Here is a 20,065-nt window from a genome sequence, read left to right as displayed (position 1 = left end):
GGCCCTGTGCCGATATCCTGGATGTGGTTAAATACAGACCTGATGCCCTTAACGTTTACAAATGAGTAAGGCACCTTTCCAAAATGTGATGTGATCTTCATTGTGAGACCTTTAATTCCTAGAAAAGGCACTGTTTAACATTAGCCGGGTCTAATTTATAGCCCGTATTGTTGAGAGAAATCCAAACAGAGGGTTATAGGTTTGCATTGACTAGAGCTGTATTTATAGATGATGTCAGCACAAGACATGCGATTAGCGTCCTGTGACAAATCCTAATTTTACGTAACAAGATAACAATGTCAAACAACCTCTCATAAATCAGCACAGCAGGAATGACTCCTTCTGATGCCATTTTACAGGCAAGACTCAAAGCTTTGCATCACTATAAGAGGCAGATTCATGTAAAATGTAAAATGCTGTCAGCCCGCACATGAGAACTCTGTTATTAAGTCACGACTGAGCGCTCTTGTGAAAGTGGCACACACGCATCAAGACAACAGCGCGCATGTTCGGTGAAGAGGCAAGCTGAGACAGGAAGATAAATGTGGAATGTTAAGGATGGAAAACGAAACCTTTTACATTACCTTATCAGATATTAAACGTTACACACTGTTCTGTGCAGCAACTCAAAAGTTAAAGGTTCAAAGCAATCAAACACATTCAGTAACTGTATCAATATTTCATTTGCTCTTAGAAAATAACAAAATACTCCCAAATGGGAATATGCAGAAATAAATCACACACGCTATCTAGAGATTTCTGCATTTGTGTATATGTATATATTAGTTAAACTGTCACTAGTTTGAATGAGTTGCGCTGCAATTCTTTCAAACACATTCAAACATGGAAATTTAAAATACCGCTGGGACAATATACACATGTTACAGTCATGAAGAGACTGTTGGCAACAATAATCTGGTGGTATTTCATGAATCTTCATTATAAAAACTGACATTTTGTCTGTTAAAGAGGATGTCAAGTAAATAAAAAACAAAAAACAAACAAAAAAAACCTTTACAATATTTTCTATGTGGCTCCACCTAGTCCAAAAAACGCCTTTCTGATGGTACAACGCTTTTGTGGAATATGAATTAAACAGCAAAATCCACCATTTTTATCCATCACAGGGGGCAGCCATTTTGCCACTTGCTGTCAACTGAAGATGACATCACAGCTACTCAGGACTCAGGCAACAACCAATCACGGCACACATGTTTTATGAGATTGGTCATATGTTTGCAAGCTGAGCCATGATTGGTCATACCTGAGTTCGGATCAACTGTGATGTCATCTTAGTGTTAAACAGCAAGTGTCAACATGGCCGTCCTGTGAGATGGATAAAAATGAGAGGATTTTGATGCCCAATTAATATTCCGCAAATGCAATATTAATCAGAATGCCTTGACTAGTGGGGGGTGCATAGAACATTTTTGACTTGACTTCTACTTTAATATTTGTTCCAATTTCATGCTATTTTTGTATGATTAAATCATAATAAACTAATATACCAATTACCATGAAACAACTAAACTGGCAATTCAATTGTAAACGTGATTATTGTAGCTGACACAGTGTAAAAACAATGGAGCTCTAATTTCGGCTATGTCTATACTGTACATATACATCCAAACTGAAAAAGGACAGCTTCTAATGCGTTAACATAAGCACGAGGTCTTGCACATGGAACATCCTGACGCGCGTGTACTCACATATACATAGAGAGGCACACCTGGTTAACAGACAGCTGGCCCCGGGGCTACCTGTTCGTCAGATCCTCTTTGCTTTGTAATTAGGGGAGTTAGTGAGAGAAGGGGATGGGGAAGGCGACTCGCGGCGGGCTTAGGGGAACGAGATGAAAGATGGGGGAGGAGGCAAAGACAAAGAGGCCCATTCCATCAGAAATACAGGAACTAGGCTAGACTTCATTAGTCCTTGAAAAGAGCAATATCAAGAGTGGCTGCCATAACATACACATATTAACACATTTTGTGCTGTGCAGTGTGTCACAAATGACCTCTGTTGACTCAAACATGACAAATCGAAAGGAGAGAGATGCTGTTGCAACTCCAGCAGCGATGAGCTTGACAATTGAGGGAATAATTGAGGGCAAGAGCCTTGTGACGAATGCAAAGGGCAAAGACAGTTCATCAGACTTCCCCAGTGAGAGCGATGATGCACGAGGAAGACAGAGACAGCGAGGTAAGCAGAGAGCTTATTTGCTTGGCTTCAGGAGCGCAACCCTGTTAGCACAAACACACCGCAAACGTCTTGTGTGACAGCCATTGTGGCATGACTGACACAAAGTGCTAGTGGGGTGAAGTATGTGTGTGAGTGCGAGTGTATTTGTGTGTGTAGACAGAAGAAGGGGGGCATTTGTCATGGGAGGCGAGTCTGTTCAGGAATTCCACAGAGGAATCACCTCCTTTGGCCGGTCTATGTCACAGCAACCAATTACCGACCCGATGTGTGGGTGTGGGTGCACTAAAGTGGCGGTTTTGAAAAAAAAAAAAAGGGGGGGGGGGTGGCTGGCAGTGGGGTGGACTTCTCCTAATCATGGCTCTCTGGCCCCATACAAAGGCAAAAAAGACTGCTTGAACAATTTGAATTTCAATAGCACCTCTTCCCTTGCTCTCTTTTGGTCCCTCCTCTTCCTCTTTCTGTGCCACAACTCCTCTGCAGATGACAAAAGGCGAGCCAACAAAGATAGCGCACAAAGCAATCAGCCTAATAGCGCTAATAAGTTGAGTGTGGGGTCCTCACACTCCATGTTGACACATTTCACTGTTTCTGTGGCTAAACAGAGGCTCAAGTGTTTGGCAACCAAGCGCCGCAGTATTTTAATGGAGTGGCCACCCCATGCCAGGTTGCCATGTGCTCGTCGTGTTTGACTGCGGAGCAACGTAACAAAAGCAATCCGGAGAGAAAAAAAAAAGGTCAGGGGAAGATAATTAAGCTAAGGAGGAGGAGGCCCAGGGGGAAGGATTTCAGGGAGTCATTATGGGTTTTAAAGGCCCTTAATATGGCTTTTTTTTTTTTCTTCATCTTACATCCTGCATATATGCCTGCTGAAGTCAGGATTAGCCATATTGTTGTGCACCCCATAAAAACAAGCCAATGAGTAACTCAATTAACTCAACTTTATTTATACAACTAAAACATCTTCAGGAATAATGAGTTAAAACAATAACATAATAACATAAAATGTAAACAACATAAAATGCTAAATCAGTAGTCTCATGTGTCAAAAGCTATAGAATAAAATATGACTGTCATCTGAATAGCATTCCATGGAAATACCATGTTTTCTTAAGATGTAAGCAGGGGCAGTAAATACAATGAAAACAGCAGGGGCCCCAAAATTGAACCCTGCGGAATATCATGCAACAATGAGGCAGAGCGCAACTCAGAGCACTCAAGCCTCCTGTAACACAAAATCATTACATTAACATTACCAGTAACATTCATGTAGCACCCTGGCTTATGAGGTTCCTTATTTCTAGACGGGCACTTGGTCAAGCACAGGCCTCCACCAAGGCCAAACATTTCAGATGATCATATTTGTGTTTGTTCATCTACCTGTTTGTTAGTCCACATGCTACTTCCTGGTTCATGGAGGATGACAAGAACATTGGCAATGCCATAGATATCTACAAGAATGAAGATTGCTCAAGACGAATCACTGGTCGGCCATCTTAGAACAGGGGGAAGCTCTGTTGAACTAGTGTGTGGTGTCAAGGTTGATGATTTGTCCACTTTAATACATGACAACATACCTAACAACAAAAATGAAAATCAGTTGAGAATTTGGAACAGTTGAGCAATCTACAGCTATTTGAGAGTCCGTGCTCTAGTGTTGTGAATGCTCAGGCAGCACTGTCCCAAGATGGCCGCCCTGTGACGACGTTACTTCTCATTGGCCCACAGTGCGCATGAGCCATAGTGTTCTTATCGATACCCATGGGCAATGCTATTCTGACTCTGAGTGTGGAGTGGAGTGTTCCAGTGCTGCCTTGGTGACTTGATAATTTGCTGTAGCTGCAACTTCAACCAGAGACAGAGACGTTCAAACTGAGACCAGGCCACATTACTCTCCCTCAAGTCTTTCTACTCCTTCTTTAGTGTCTTGTTTTAACAAAGAAATACTTTAAGAGGCTTTGTTACTCCAAGTGCCGCGTGTCTGTGTGTTGAGTTTTTATCTGCGTGTGGAAGCGGCCATAGGGATGAATGCTTCAGTGCCCTCCCCTGTTATTAGCCCAGCCCTGTCATTACAGGATTAAGGAGATGGTGAAGGGGTGCTTTGCATGTACCTTACCTTTGTGTGTGTGTGTGCGTCCACCACCTTTGCGATCTTTTGCATTTGTATTCTTACATTTTCCCGTCCATGCAGTGAAAACAAATGCAACTACAATGTTTGTTTATGCTCATCCCATGTGCAATTGACCTCAGATTGCTCAGACAGTGACATGCTAATTGAATAGGCTGTGAGTAGCATGAAAAACATTCTCTTGTATGCTGCAGGTCACATCTATCAAACAACACACCTTGAATAAGTAAAAACTTTTGAAAAGCCGTCACGTCAGAGAAAGTAAACAACAAGCGATAAGAGGTTTAGGATACCCTGCGTGCGTGTGTTTGTGAGCCAACATTTTGCATCATCATTCGCATGATTTACTTTGTTTGCTTTTCCATGTCTGCTAAGCTGCAATCACTCCACGGCTCAGTTCACACATCCCAGAATTGAGCACGTAATGAAATGATGTTAATATAGGGAAACTAAAAGGTAAACCGAAGCAGGTTATTTGTACTTGAGAGGGTCTCATATTGACTTTGGGCTTCGCCCCACCCCCTAACTGTCATCCTGGTTCTTTAACTCGCCCATTATTGGCACACTGAGAGCATTGTTTTAGAATATTTCAAACAAATGTCAACAAAAGTAACTCTCCTCTAACAGTGCAGGTGACTTTAGCTTTGATGTGGTCATGAATATTGCTTTGTCTAATTTATTGTTCAAAACAACACAGAAAGGTTAGAGGGTGGTCATCCAGGGTTTTTGCTTTGCCCCATTGACTCAGAATTGGTGCTCCACTTTTGGCACAATACAGGGCTTTGCACCAAACAAACACACATACACAATCCTGTTGCATGCAGGCTCAGGCCTGGTGAGCTTCAACAATGCAGATGCATCACGAAAGACAGCATGGTGTGAGTGTACTCCAGAATGATCCAAACCACAAAGTCAAACTGCACAGGTGTGTGCTTTGCATATCACCCTTTCAATTTCCCTACACTCATTTTCTCCCTTGTTGTTACTTCCGACCACGCCATACTGTATTGCCGTGTGTGTTATTCTCAGCAAGGTCAGCCATAATGATAAGCCTGGCGCAATGTACAAACGGCTCAGTCATAATAATAATAAAACACAACAGTCAGCGGAGGTGTATCATTTCCACCACTCAGCTTACTTACTACCTGTATAGCTATCAGTAACAAGCCTCAAATCACCCATTGTCGTATTATGAGTCATGGGAAATTTTGCCGCTAATATCCATTGACACACTTTGTGAGATGAAAACACAAGTTTGCGCTTGTTTGGGACAAATGCTGTGTGGTCATACAAAGAGAGAGCATCAACAAAAGCAAACTGCTTTTGTAATTTGCTTTTTTTTTCTAAAGCATTTTCAGCATCAGCACAGAGGCACAGAATGGTTGACAAAGCAAGCAGGCTTTCACTTTGTACAGCTGCATGTACATTCTATTCACTTCAATTCCCGGAGCCACTCCCATAGAGAGACTCAGTGTCAGTTTTCAGTGGCTTCGCAGTTCCACGCCATTACACCTGAGGCGGGACAAGCTAAACCTACATACACAATCAGATTTTATGTTACTTTTTGTCATAAACCTTGTTAACTCTTAACTCTTGTGCTCGGCAGTGTAGCAGACGCACATCCTTGTCCGAAACATTAACTCGAAGCACACGGGGGCTGTAATTCACCAGGAATTCCCAGCTGCACACACATGCTAAATCTAAAGTCGTAATTCACAAGGTCTTTGGCTTGAATTATGTTGGTCACTTTTGGTGCTCTACAGAAGAAGTAATTGGAAGGTATGTTGATGGCCACAGAACATACTGCTGTACTTACTGGTTTGTTTACACAGGAAAATACACTTTATGCATTAAAAACTTAATCAATCTTTGATATGCAACTTCATCCTAATTGGCATTCAATTGGGTCTTCCTTGACCAAAGCAGTCAATATTCAGATTAAGGTCAAAATTCGGATTTGTGAAAATCGGGAATGTCAAAATTCTGGTTTCTGAAAATTTGGGGTAACCCGTTGACATGTGTGAGTGGACAGAGTTACTCCCGCTTACATATTCCGATATAAACGGCGACGCACGGACAACGTCATGGCACAAATAGATATCATTTCCACGATTAAATTTCAACGGTCAATAAAAGACATTCATGTCACTCACTCGTTGGTTCTGTGTTGTGTCATAATGTTTCTCCATGTTAGTTTGCCTCTGCTTGTGTATTTCCGGTAGGTTGCACGCTAGACGCAGGTACTAATATAAGCACATATAAATGCATATATATAAGCACATATAAATGCATATATATATATATATATATATATATATATATATATATATATATATATATATATATATATTAACAACACAATGTGGCATTTTCACCATAGAGAAAGAAAATAACGTCAAAAAGCTGCAAAGAAATCAACATATTCAAGTTAGGCTCGCTTAGCGAGTGGCAACATAAGACGGCCGCCACACATACCAGGAGTTCCTGCCCTCGAAAGACCAAGATTCCTTGCCAAAAGAGCATGTACAGAACACAAACAAATGTTCCATTCAATGGAGGTACTCTGATTGTATTTAAATGGCCAAATATTAGGGTAACCCAGTGGTCTTATTCTGGAGCATATTCATATTTGTATGCGTTTTCGTGTCCTTTCAAAAAGGTTTATAGACTGAAAATGTACAGTGTCCAAAATCAGTTACCTCTGAGTATAATCAGTGAATACTTGTATCCATTTAGTGTAATTTGTTGACCAGATTCAGTCACTCGAAGAAACAAAGGAAGAGAAAGATAAGGCATTTCAAGTAAAGCACAAGGCCAAAAACCAGCACCACCATTTCATCATTTTATGCTATCTCGTAGCACAGCACAGTGGTTGAAATAATAACAGTGGCTTCGTGCCGTGCCTTGAGCTCCAGGTAATAAAATACTCTACATTTATTTTCCTCCTTCCCTGCTAGCACAAAGCTGGAAGAAGAAAACGCAGAAAAAGCACGAGACCAGGAAATGGAGGTTGAGAGTCGAAAAGAGGATTTGCAGTAGTGTATGTTGCCCACCATATTGTGTTTGAGAAGTGTAGTGTTTATTTGTAAGTTAAGAGTTAAAGTATGTCATTTTGGCAGAAAGCGAAACCAATTGAAGCGTGCTGACCTTTGTTCCAGTCTAAAGCTGTTCCTTTGTGTCACCCAACTTTATCGCCCCTTATTCAAGCCTTCTGTCGGCTTGTATATCATGTCGAGTTTTACAACCTTTTACTGTAGAGTGTGTTTGTGTGAGAAGCAGAACCCTTTTCTTCTTGGTGCTACCCATAGTTGTGTTCTTCTCTCACTCCTTTCTGTGTACATGTCTAATTAGGGCTAATTAGTTTAACAAGGAGGTGCAATAACATGGTCCACATCACTTCACAGATCTACCACGGAGATCTCTGTCGGACCTCTTCCACTCAAGCGCACAAACACATACAGCGTTTCTTTGTCTCACCCAACAGTACCGCTCCAAATACACACCTTGTATCATGTAGACGTTCATGTTATCTCCAGTAGTTCTTAACGCCGCAATAGACTCTCAGTTTTATGACAATGGTTGTAAATCTAGTGAAACTTCTATTGAGCTAATCCATCATTGTTATTGTTTTCCTGACCTGGATATTCTGCTTCCGTTTCCAGAAACACTGATGGACACCAAGTGGGCCACTACAGAATTAGCGTGGACTTCACACCCTGAGACTGGGGTGAGTTTTTTGTTCAGCCTGTTTGATGTGTACAAGGCCACATTTATTTATTCAATTTTTCACACTTACGCACCATGAAATTAAAGCTTGAGGATCCCTCCTGGACTGGCCACTATAGGATGACTGTGAACGGAACACTGAGTACTAGTTCAATTTTGTCTAACGCTAAGCTACCAATTCCCCAAACTGCAGTATATACTTCAAAAATCAGATGTGGAGTAGTCACAGCAAAAGGACACTGTAAAATGTGTATTTAGGATCAGATTTTTGAAATTGCCTAGTGTAATATTGACTTTCCGATGTGTATGCAAATTCATCAAATCAGTGCAGGTCACCTGTCAGGTACATGGGTCATTTGAGTAAAATTATTTTAACAGACAAACTTGACTTTGAGGTACAATTTCAAACAGATATCGAACTTTGACCAACTTCGGAATTTTTCTGAGGCTTAATTTTTCTTGGTGAACTGTGCGTCACCACAGCAACAGCATTCAGTGAAATAAAAAGCTTTGGCTAAATTTGATGCATTGTATGCATCAAATGCAAAAACCAGTTAGTATCTCAAGTTTAAGCTCTCTCAAGGTATTGACCTGTTGCATGCACTGGAATCTCCCACACACAAAGTACCAGTGACAGTTTCATTTTGTTTTCCCATGTGGTTTCCACAATGGGTTAAGGAGGCGGCCAAAAAAAAAGTCTTGACCTCTCTTCAACCATACTTCAAAGCCTACCAGCACTCCTCCCATTGCCTTTGTGTGGCCTTCTCACTGTGGCCCTTGCGCTCTGAAAGGTGGGGCCCCCATTTTTATATCTTGTTTACACCTCAGTACATTGACAGGGAAATTCCACCCCAGCCGTTCCAAGTCCTCCACCCTTCTTATTCTGCTTTTTCTTTTAAGAAAAGCAACTCATCCTTAATGGAACCAGATTACTCTAGCTGCAACAATCAAATAGCCAAACCCCCACCATAGTCTTTGCCTCCTCACAGCCGTCCATCTTCTTCCCCTGCTCTCGGACCCTCCTCCCCATCAATGCTTCAACGTGGCAGCAAAGGACCAATGAGTCATAGCATATAAATTCAAAAACACCTCTCTGAGCAACAGATGCTCCTTTTAAAATGATGGACAGTCTCTATAGCGCCTCCAGATTTTCAAAATCACCATTGCTAGAGCCTAGGGAGTTACATTACAAGCTCACCACCACTGAATGTGCATGTTGTGCTTATTGGCAAATGACTCTTGTTTGCTGCTTTTTATGATAGACTTGTGTTTTAGAGGTGCCAGTACAGTAGCTGACATGACATAGTGAAATACTGAGACCAGGAAGCTAGAGAGAGAAACGTCAAATACGGAACTGTAAAAAAAGCCTCAAAATAGACTCACTCGCAGACTACACCACACTTTCCCGAGAGGCTCTCCTGGCTTGTCTGAGTCAGGATGTCTCTGTCTTGTTTTACAATGTTGCACAAAACAACAACAAAAAAGCAACACTAAATTCCCTCTGCTTACTTTTGGCATTACAAATCTAATAAAAGCAGACATATGATGCAGTATTCAGGGGTTCCTTGGTTTCTGATGGAGTTCTGTTAATATGGTTGCAACATAACCCTTATTTCTGTAAGTCTAATTGCAGGATCTTTTTAAAGGCAGAATTTCCAAAGCACCACTTATTGGATCTCATTAAATTGTGAAGATTTATCCAATAGTATAGCTAGTGAGTGAGTGTTCACAGTATTTATTAGTGACTAATGAATGTCATTTGCCCATAAAAAGTATGATTCAATAACTTTTTTATGTCATTTTATATACCTTTTAAAACAAACGTTTCAGTACTGTAAATGTGTGATTTGCTTCTAAGCTATACCTCTCAAAAAACAACAACAAAAAAAACAAAAAAAAACAAAACGTAATTTGATACGTATCTCAATAGACTATATTTCACAGTGGAATGATTCAGTTTGATTTTATACACTCACATATTTTAAATAACAAACAACTTTCTGGTTCTAATTGTTTTTTGTTATACCCTTATTAGTAATTATTCATAAAGTTGTAACTAAGAAGGCTATTTTAAGTCTTTTTGTCGGCTCTTGCATGCATGAGAATAGATTTTGTACTTTAAAAAATTATTTTGGTGTGCTTATCTGCATCTTTAGTTCAGCAAAATTGCGATAGTACTTATTGAAATGTTAATATTGGTAAATATTTACTTCTCGTTTCAACCTTTATACACTCAAACTAATGTACTTCAGTTAGACATTGGAAATGGTCATGTAAATATATTCTACCCCTGTGTGTGTCTGGCAACCTTTCTGTAAGCACATATATAAAGTACAATATATTGTTCTGGACCGTGCGAACCCATAGTAGCACTTTGCGGTGAGTGATGTATAACACATAAATAAATCTCCAACGGCATTTCTTGCTCTTAGCCAGCCGATTGGTCTGCCAGGTGATTATGGATTTGTTCTTCTGCAGTACTTGCTTCTTGCCAGACCATAGTTTTAATCCCAGGGCTGAGCTATGACCACCAAGTCGCTCTACCTCAGAGCCCCTCAGGTCTTAGATGAATAGCCCTGTCCCACTCACGTCCATATTTTAGCCTTCATTAACATGTGCAGCACTTAAAAGGAAACAACTGATACCTTTTAAATGTTCCTATGTGAACCTCTTTACTAAGTGCTTTTCATTTATTACATATAAGACCTTTCTTTATGCACAATAAGAAAAAAAAAATCCTTCTGTAAGCAGAAGGTCACAGGGTCAATCTGATTCTTTAGATAAGGTATAATGAAAGCAACATTCTTCATCTGTAAGGATTAACTACTAAACCAGAACATTAACACATAAAACATTTGGTGTTGCCTTTGTGGTTTAAATGTGCAGTGCAAATAAACGATAGCTAAGCTTACTAAATGAACACACGCTGTTGTGTGGAAAGCAGAGCAGGTCCCCAGCACATACACCCACACAGACTCACTATACTCACAGGAATCGCCGTTTGAAGTCAGACCATTTAATTGTGGTGTCCTCATTCGCGACTGAAAATTGCATTAGATTACAGTGTCTCACACAAAAGCTTTTTACAGCCTGGTTTGCGATCACTCATTTAATGAAGCTGGTAATCAAAGTTTAGAAAATTTTAATCTAGTTTTGTCCTAAGCAATTCACCCCCAGGGTACTGCAATAGCGTTGAACCATGTCGAGAAATGAGACAAACATGAAGGTTTTCTGTTGGAGGATGTCACAATAATTGCATTTAAGTTCAAGTGTAATTGGTTATGCATATTTTCCCTCCAAACAGGCAACTAATTGTGCTACATGTTCAGCCGTGATTGTGTGGGTTAAGCTATCAGAGTGCTGTGATTGTGATGAATCTGTAGTTCTCGTCTTTTTTTTCCACGCTAACATTCAACCATGGACCGCTTCATTAGATACACCTAGTAATGTTTGATTTTGATTGACATTAATGGGAAAATTTCAGACTTTTGCAACTCCCCTGTTTCAGTGTTTCAGATATTTAGCCATCTTTTCCATTTGAGGTGGGTCATCTTAGTCCAATTGCGACCAGGTGTTCTAAATTAACAACCGGGACACTACAGTTTCGCTGAAAATCAAACATAAATTCTCACAAATAGTGTGTGTGTGGGGGGGGGATTTTTTTGCATGATACTCAGATTACAAAATATGCTGCGAAAAAGATCAACTTGCATTGGGTGAAACACCGGCGACCGCAATGTTAGAATTGTAGGATAATTCGTATACACGAAAGCATCCGGTATGACAAAAACACGCCTGTCAGCGAGTAGATGTGGATGAGAATGAGAACACAAACTGAATGTAAAATCGGAAGGAATTTAACAGTTAAATTCCCTTTCACTGGGTTTTTCGTATGACTCACTATGTTAACTGTCTGAATGACATATATGGCAAAAAAAAAAAAAAAAAATAAAGTGAAGTCACTCGAAACCAAAGTCTCAAAGCTGGGACTGTCCCGGTCAATGTCTGGTCACCATAAGTTAACATACAGATAAAAATAATTTTGTCTAACAATGTTTGTGTCTCTCTCTAGTGGGAAGAAGTGAGTGGTTATGATGACGCCATGAATCCCATCCGGACTTACCAAGTATGTAATGTAAGAGAACTCAACCAGAATAACTGGCTACGCAGTGACTTTATCCCACGGAAGGATGTGCTGCGCGTATACGTGGAGATGAAATTCACAGTACGCGATTGCAACAGCATCCCAAACATCCCAGGCTCCTGCAAAGAGACCTTCAACCTCTTCTACTATGAGTCTGACTCGGACTCAGCCACGGCAACCAGTCCGTTCTGGATGGAAAACCCATATGTGAAAGTGGACACCATTGCCCCAGATACAAGCTTTTCCAAGCTCGATTCCGGACTGGTTAACACGAAAGTCAGAAGTTTTGGGCCCTTGTCCAAAGCTGGGTTCTACTTGGCCTTCCAGGACCTTGGGGCTTGCATGTCACTCATCTCTGTGAGGGTTTTTTATAAGAAATGCTCCACCACTATTGCAAACTTTGCAGTTTTTCCCGAAACAGCAACTGGAGCTGAGGCAACGTCTTTGGTGATTGCACCTGGAACTTGTGTCCCCAATGCCTTGGAGGTGTCTGTGCCACTAAAGCTGTACTGCAATGGAGATGGAGAATGGATGGTTCCCGTGGGTGCCTGCACCTGCTCGGCTGGTTTTGAGCCGGCTATGAAGGATTCACAATGCCAAGGTGAGTACTTGCATCTGACATGTAGCAATAGATGAGGCCAAATCTTACAAACTGCACTATATATATATATATATATATATATATATATATATATATATATATATATATATATATATATATATATATATATATATATATATATATATATATATATATATATTAGGTGTGTGAATTGCCTAGTACCTGACGATTCCATTCGATACCGATTAATCCCAATACGAATGTATAAGTTGATTGTTGCGATTTTCCATTTATTTATTTATGTATTTATTTATTTATTTATTTATTTATTTATTTTTAACTCACATTTAGAAAACAATCAGTAAACTTGTACATGTACGCTGTAAGATTTGTTTGAAAATGTAATGTTTATTTATCTGAAACTTCAAGTCAAGTCAATTCAAGTCATCAGCCATGCTTAAGGTTTGAACCCTAACCCTAAGTAAGATGTTTTGTAGAATATTTTTCCATCAAAAATGAATGTTTAAAAATAGATTCGGCCGCCTATTGGATCGATTCGAGAATTGCACGCTGTAATATCGCGATATATTGTCGAATCGATTTTTGTAACACTCCTAATATATATATATATATATATATATATATATATATATATATATATATATATATATATATATATATATATATAACATTTGTGGAGTCATATTCTAATTGTTTCATAAAGGATTACCCTGCAAAACAATTGGTCCTCTTTTTTTTTTTTTTTTTTTCCCAATTCAAACTATATATTAATAGAGTTTGAATCCTGGTCACAAAGGACTCTATTCGGAGGAATTATGCAACATTATTGACATTATCCAATGTCTGCAAGACAGAACAATCCACTTTAGATGACACTGTCAGCAGGAGTTTGCCCTTCTGACCTTGGTTTATCCCGGCACCTGGTTGCTAAATAAATGGAAATGCAGGTGAGGCTGCCTATTTATGAAAGCAGGGAGGTCCCTGTTGATACTTTCAAGGCTGATGGAGAACACAGCGAGTTCACAGAGGTTGAGAGCAAGGTGAATTTAGCCGAGCAAGGTCTCGGCTGAAATGGAGTGCAGGTGACAGCAGGAGAGGGAAGGATAAATGGAAAGTGTGTGTTGAGGGGTATGGGGGCGTAAAATTAGGCTCGGGTTGTGTAGGACGAATAGAGACAGTAGGATGAGATAAGGGGGGAGCTGGCAAAGTTATTGATGAGCAGAGGTGATGGAGACTTGCTTGTGTATGCACACTTTGTGCATTTTCAGTACAACCACTTTGCTGTTAGGGTTCAGAAGACTGATTTTTTGCAGCAGCATAAAAACTGTCATATGTTCCTCTGAAACTAGGGTGAACAGATTTTCACTCTTAAAAACTGGAACACTCATTTCAATAAAAATCAAACATATAATAAATTCTCATGAGGAACTATTTATAACAAATTTAACTGCTTGTCAATCAAATAGCTAAAGCTAAATGCTATACTAGTGGGCAGTTAAACAGCTCGAAACATGAAATGCAGCCAACCTTATGCAACTTTTCTGCTAAAATGTCTGATTAAAGACCAAAAAAAAGTTCTCAAAACATGTTTTGCAATTGTGAACTACCTCTTGTATTGGATTTCGACCAGTTAGTGTCAATACATTGTATTTTGATTGGTTAGTAGCTTATTTATTCTTGGCAACAGATGGTCAAGACTCCGAAGACTGGACTCTATTTAACCAAGCTTCCCTGGTCCTGACTTTTTTGTGTACTCCGTTTTTATTTTACTCAATAATAAGTTCTCCTATGATTTTTTTTTTTTACCTCCCTTTTTCCCATCTAAAGGACAATGTCTCCTTTAGCTCTCCAATTTTTCTCCCGCTCACTCTCTACTACCCCACCTCACCTTATTTCATTCTAATCTGAAGGCCGTTTCTCTCATTAATACACCATCCGACTTACAGTAAGGACACATGCATCGCTATTAATCGATGAGCCTCTCCTTTCCTTTCCACTCATTTGCTTTGCTATTTCTTTTTCTATTTGCGCCACACTTTCCAATTTTCACCATTGGTTTTAATCAGCTTCTTAAGCTCTACGTTCTGCATGAGAGGATAAGACACAGGGGAGTGAGGAGGAAGGGGGAACGCTTGCGGGATTAACATTTTCACTGCCTCCACATCTTCCTCCTCCCTTTTTTTTTTCTACCCCCTTGTCTCTTTCTTTCTCATTCTTTAGTTGGTTCCTTAGGGGAAAATGGATAAAAGGCAGAGGATGACCTCTTTCCTCGCAAGAAGTGATTGATCAGCACTTTAAAACACGGGGAAAAAGCTTAATTTAATGGGGACGCTGCCTCAACCTCTTTGATTTGGCTAACATGTTGAAAATCCTATACTACTTCTTACTCCCTTGAGTTGGGAAATTGCTTATGCTTTTCTTTGTGTTGGCGTGAACTAAAATGAACCTGCAGGGCTCCACAGCCGACTGGTGGCTATGCAAGAAGCTGCCTGCTATATGTCAAGGTCATTTTTATGTGTTTATCTAGCGCTACTTCCTTTTAGCCAGTGGTGTGGATAACTTTGATTAATGGTTGAAGAACAAACACACTCAGTGCTAATGTACACGACCCAGCCAACTGGCGGCCATGTGCTAATATTGAGTTTTGGAGAAAAGGAACGCGGCAGCAGGAGCAATAAGTCGTCCGCTCCTGTGACCTCCAACCTTTGAACAGGAAGTCTAAACCAAAATAAATCAAACTCAGACATGGTGAGAGACAATTTTATGCAGCTGGAGCTGTGACAGTCATGACTGAGCCGCATTTTTGTCTTGCTCGTTCCACTTTACCTGCATGCCTGCAATATACAGTGCGTATAATTTGTTTAAAGTATAGCCTTACCCAGAAATTGGCTGGCCAATTTAATCGGCCGATTATAGCCCCTCAAACATCCCCCAAAATAATCAGCCAAATGGCCGATGTTAGCCTTTTGTTTTTACCTTTATGTACACTAACTATTTACAGGATTTGCACACAAAGTAACAGTGGCATCATGATTTACACATAAATCTATAGAATAACCTTATATCATAATGAAATCTGTTGATAAAGTGATAATACGGACCGACCATTCAAAACAAAGGAAATCTTCAATGCTTAGGATAGCAATGCAAGTTGTGCAAGGAAGTGACCTGGATGTCACTATTTTACACGCAGCCTAATGTCACAGCTTAAAAAAAAAAGTGGAAAAAAAAACATTGTGCAACATAAATCAAACATAAATACATTAAATATGACCCACACTCAACTACTGGTAACACATACACACATTTAGTAAAGGATTAATGTCCTTCTAAGTTCATTAATTAAATTCAGTGAGTAATTTGTGGGAACTGAAAAGAAGTAAAGTTATGTATTTATATATATATTTTTTAACACTATATTGACAGTTGACATCCGCTATTTGGGAGGAATAGGTTGGTCCAAGAATAGCTCAAATTTGTGTATAATTGACACCCATTGAAATACATCGGAGGGGAATATATGCTGTTTATATTTCTTAAAATTAACCAGCCGGTGACTCTGTAGTCTTTATTTATTATCAGTATTCTTTCTGCCAAAATCGGTATAGGCATCAGCTTTAAAAATAATAATAATAATAAAAAATCAATTTTTTTGAGTCCTTGTTTAAAGTTAGCTTGAAACAACTTGTCCATTAAATGTAGCAAAAAATCAATAACCAAAGCTTCACCTGCGCAATTGTTGGTAGTTGGCCAAAGCTTCGTTCGTTTCCTCAAAAATGCAAGTAGGATGGTGGTAAAAGAGATGCAGTAATGATTTAAGGTCAGGCTACATCATCATTTAGTATTTGGGTTAGGTTGGGGTTTATGAATCTAAAAAAAAATGTGCATGTCTAATTAGGGTCCATGGTTTGGTTCAAAGAGCTTTTAATTTTGTTGGCTTAATTTGAAACACCAGTCTCCTTCCGTGTGAATGTACACCAATGGACGTTAACAAACAAGCTTAACCAATTACTGTCGCGAATATGCGAGTCATGCGATCTCAAACAGTATTTCAAATGTAGGCCACATGATTGCAAAAGCAGAGTTGCGTAATTAAATTGTGCCGCTAATCCTTTGAAAATGTTTTCATTCATAGAAGATAGTGATCCATATTTCCCATTTGGAATATGTGACATATGTTTGACCAAAAATGATTGTACATAATCCTGTAATATTCAAATTCTTTTTGGAATCAGTAAATCAGGATTAGTCACACTTTTGGTTTCTATCTTTCTAGCTTGCAGCCCTGGCACCTTCAAGTACAAGCAAGGGGAAGGCTTCTGCTTGCCTTGTCCCGCAAACAGCCGTGCCAGTGCTGGAGCGGCAAGCGTTTGCTCCTGTCGAAACGGTTATTACCGCTCGGACACGGACACACCTGACTCCGCATGCACAAGTAAGTGACGAGTGTTTTTATTTTTCAAATGTATCCTTCTGACCTTTTCTCCATTTGCCGTGAACGGACCTGTCACAGTTGATCCTGGGGTGAAAAGTGATTGGCAATTAATTTTAAAGTCATGGTCATGAGGCCTTCACTTCCCTCATGGATTTTGGGCCATCAGTGTTATCACCACTCGGAACAGGAGTTTGTTCCCACCAGGGCACACACAAGGCAAACACTTCTGCTTGTTTTCCCACTCTTATCTGAAACGTTATCATGCTGGCCCAGCTGCCTTCAAAGAGAAGTCTATCTCTCCTCAGTGTTTTTTACAGACTCGACTGCTTTTATTAAATGCAAACATGCACACATAGGAGCACATGCATTCACTGGAGAACTGTGAAGAATCTACATTTCCTGTCTGTTGCTGGTGTGAGGTGGTTAGTGGGGTGGCGTACGGGGATGTGTGTTCCCCAGCACAACGAGAGATAAGGTTCTGGTAATTGGATAAGAAATGCCAATAGATTCTTTCACTTGTCCTCCATCCCAAATTACACACACAGGGAGTGGAAGTCAGCTTGCAATTCAAAGTTAAACATTTTTGTTCGACTGAGCTGGTGGAACAGGCTCATTAAAAAGAAGAAAAATCTGTTCCAATTAATGTGTGAAAACAATACCACAGCGAAAGGGGAGCATTTGTGGGTCACAAGTTGATTGCAAATACGATTGAATACATTTTAAATTAAAGTGTAATGAAGCAATCGGAACGCTTATTGTCTCGTACATGACTGCACTGTCACAAAGACAAATTTGAGTACACCTATTATACACGGAGATTTAATTCAGACTTTTTCCCAACCTATTTTCCTCATCCCATCACGTCTTTTGCAGCTGTTCCCTCCTCCCCACGCAATGTCATCTCCAGCGTGAATGAAACCTCGCTGGTCCTGGAATGGAGTGAACCGCGGGATCTGGGCGGCCGCGACGACACCTTTTACAGCGTCATCTGTAAGAAGTGCCTGCCTGAACGGGGAATGTGCTCCCGCTGCGATGACAACGTGGATATCTCGCCGCGCCAGCTGGGTTTGACCCAGCGCAGAGTGGCGGTGCGCAACCTACAAGCCCATACCCAGTACAGCTTCGAGATCCAGGCTCTCAATGGCGTTTCCAACAAAAGCCCATATACACCTCAGTTTTCTACTGTCAACATCACCACTAATCAGGCCGGTAGGTGCAACTGTGCAGTTCGGATGTCACTTGATCTTACACAATTTCCTTCTGTATCAATAGTGTGTCTGCATAGCTAGTAGAGCTGTGGTTATGGACACATTTTTATATCCCTATATTGGCTTCTATAACGTTTTCCTCTTACTCCCAGCCATTTTCAGAGAAGCAATCCCGTTCGCTCCCGGCTGTTTTACTGGAATTTGACTGATTTTGCAAGGCCCACAGATTATTATGTTCAATTGCTATAAAAGCATGGAACCTATCAAAAGAAAGATTAAAGTCTCTTCTTTCATCAGAAAAAAAAGTATGTTTCTATCTGTTTCCGTTTTGCAGCAATTAGCATTAGAAGAGAGCTAAGTTTCATCAGTTTTTACAAATCTATTTAAAATTGTAAGTAATTTAGCTTTTTTTCTAGATGGCCCTGGTTGATCTCCTTTGCTCTGCTGCCACCTGCTGGCCGTTTGTGTAATAACTACCATTTCTGCAACCGTTCTTTGCAGTTAAGAGGCTGCATCAAAGCCTTCTGTATGCTCTAGCATTAAAAAAACAACAACCAAAAAACCAAAAAAAACGTATAAATACGTCTTTGGGACACTTAAAATATTTTTAAAAAATTATTTACACGTTATCGGGAGCAAATGAGTTAAAATTAAGGAATGGTTATTCTCTCAATTTATTTACAAAATACAGTATATTATATTGGAAACACACAAAAAATATAAAAGACTAATGAAACTAAAATAGAACACAAACATGCAGTCCCCTAATACAGTTACCAATATCTGCGAGTTTAAACATTTATCAAGGCATGCATTAAGACACTAAGAATTAAAACGAATGTCTACAACCAGTAGAAGAAGTAATAAAATGTTTTAGAGGTTGACTTTTCTGAACACAAGTTTGTCAACTTCTCCTGGAAGCCCAGGTTTACTTGACTGTGGTGTCTCTGTCTGAATACTTAGAGTTCGATGTAAAAAGAGTTTGTAGATCAGAAAAAAGATGAAGAATAAAGAAGAGTAGTGTGGATAAACATGTTAAACAAATAATGAATTCAGTAGTACCAAACATATGGCCGTGGACCAAAACCATCCCATCAGGGGGTCCAATCTGGCCCATGAGGACTGTTTTTGCTAATTTTGTCCATTGGAGGGCTTACTGATGACCACATAAATGACATTGTGAAATTTGGTTGTTACTCGGGATTTCAGGCAAAAAAGTTACACTCAGTTATGTTAAGAAATTTCTAATTACTAATTATAGCTTATTAGGCCACGGACAAACTGGTCCGACCCACTTGAGATCAAATTTAGGTGGAAGTGGACCCTGAATTATAATGAACTGCTGTAATTTGAGCCTCTGTTAGCTCTGTGTGCTGAGCTGTAAATAAAGTGAATAAAAAAGAAATTGAAGTCTTCCTTTTTCAGAATACCACATAGGCCGACCAAGCCACACTGCCCGGAACAGGTGGCGCAGCCAGCAACAAGAGACCCAACTGTAACTTTTAGCAGTGGATCACTTGGTCCATACCAACTGCAAACTAATTTGAATTAAATATTGTAGGACACATTGATCATCAACATTTTGAACGCACCTTGTGAAATAAAAGAGGCAAAGAAAAAAAAAAGACATGGGTTAAGTCTAAAATCC

The 20,065-nt window shown here is 39.8% G+C and overlaps 1 protein-coding gene across 14 annotated transcripts in view; it reads left to right on the top strand.

Moving 5' to 3' along the window:
* The window catches only part of ephb3b (eph receptor B3b), a 64,461-nt gene that overhangs the window by 25,171 nt on the left and 19,225 nt on the right, over window positions 1-20,065 (top strand). For all 14 annotated transcript variants that reach the window (XM_077533347.1, XM_077533341.1, XM_077533338.1 and 11 more), the window contains exons 2-5: window positions 7,987-8,051; window positions 12,123-12,795; window positions 17,054-17,209; window positions 18,083-18,418. In XM_077533347.1, coding sequence (XP_077389473.1) covers window positions 7,987-8,051; window positions 12,123-12,795; window positions 17,054-17,209; window positions 18,083-18,418 — 1,230 coding nt within the window. The remainder of the gene's footprint in view (window positions 1-7,986; window positions 8,052-12,122; window positions 12,796-17,053; window positions 17,210-18,082; window positions 18,419-20,065) is intronic.

The sequence above is a fragment of the Festucalex cinctus genome, chromosome 10 (genome assembly GCF_051991245.1).
Source record: "Festucalex cinctus isolate MCC-2025b chromosome 10, RoL_Fcin_1.0, whole genome shotgun sequence".
Lineage (NCBI taxonomy): Eukaryota > Metazoa > Chordata > Actinopteri > Syngnathiformes > Syngnathidae > Festucalex > Festucalex cinctus.
This window is presented reverse-complemented; position numbering and strand designations above follow the sequence as displayed.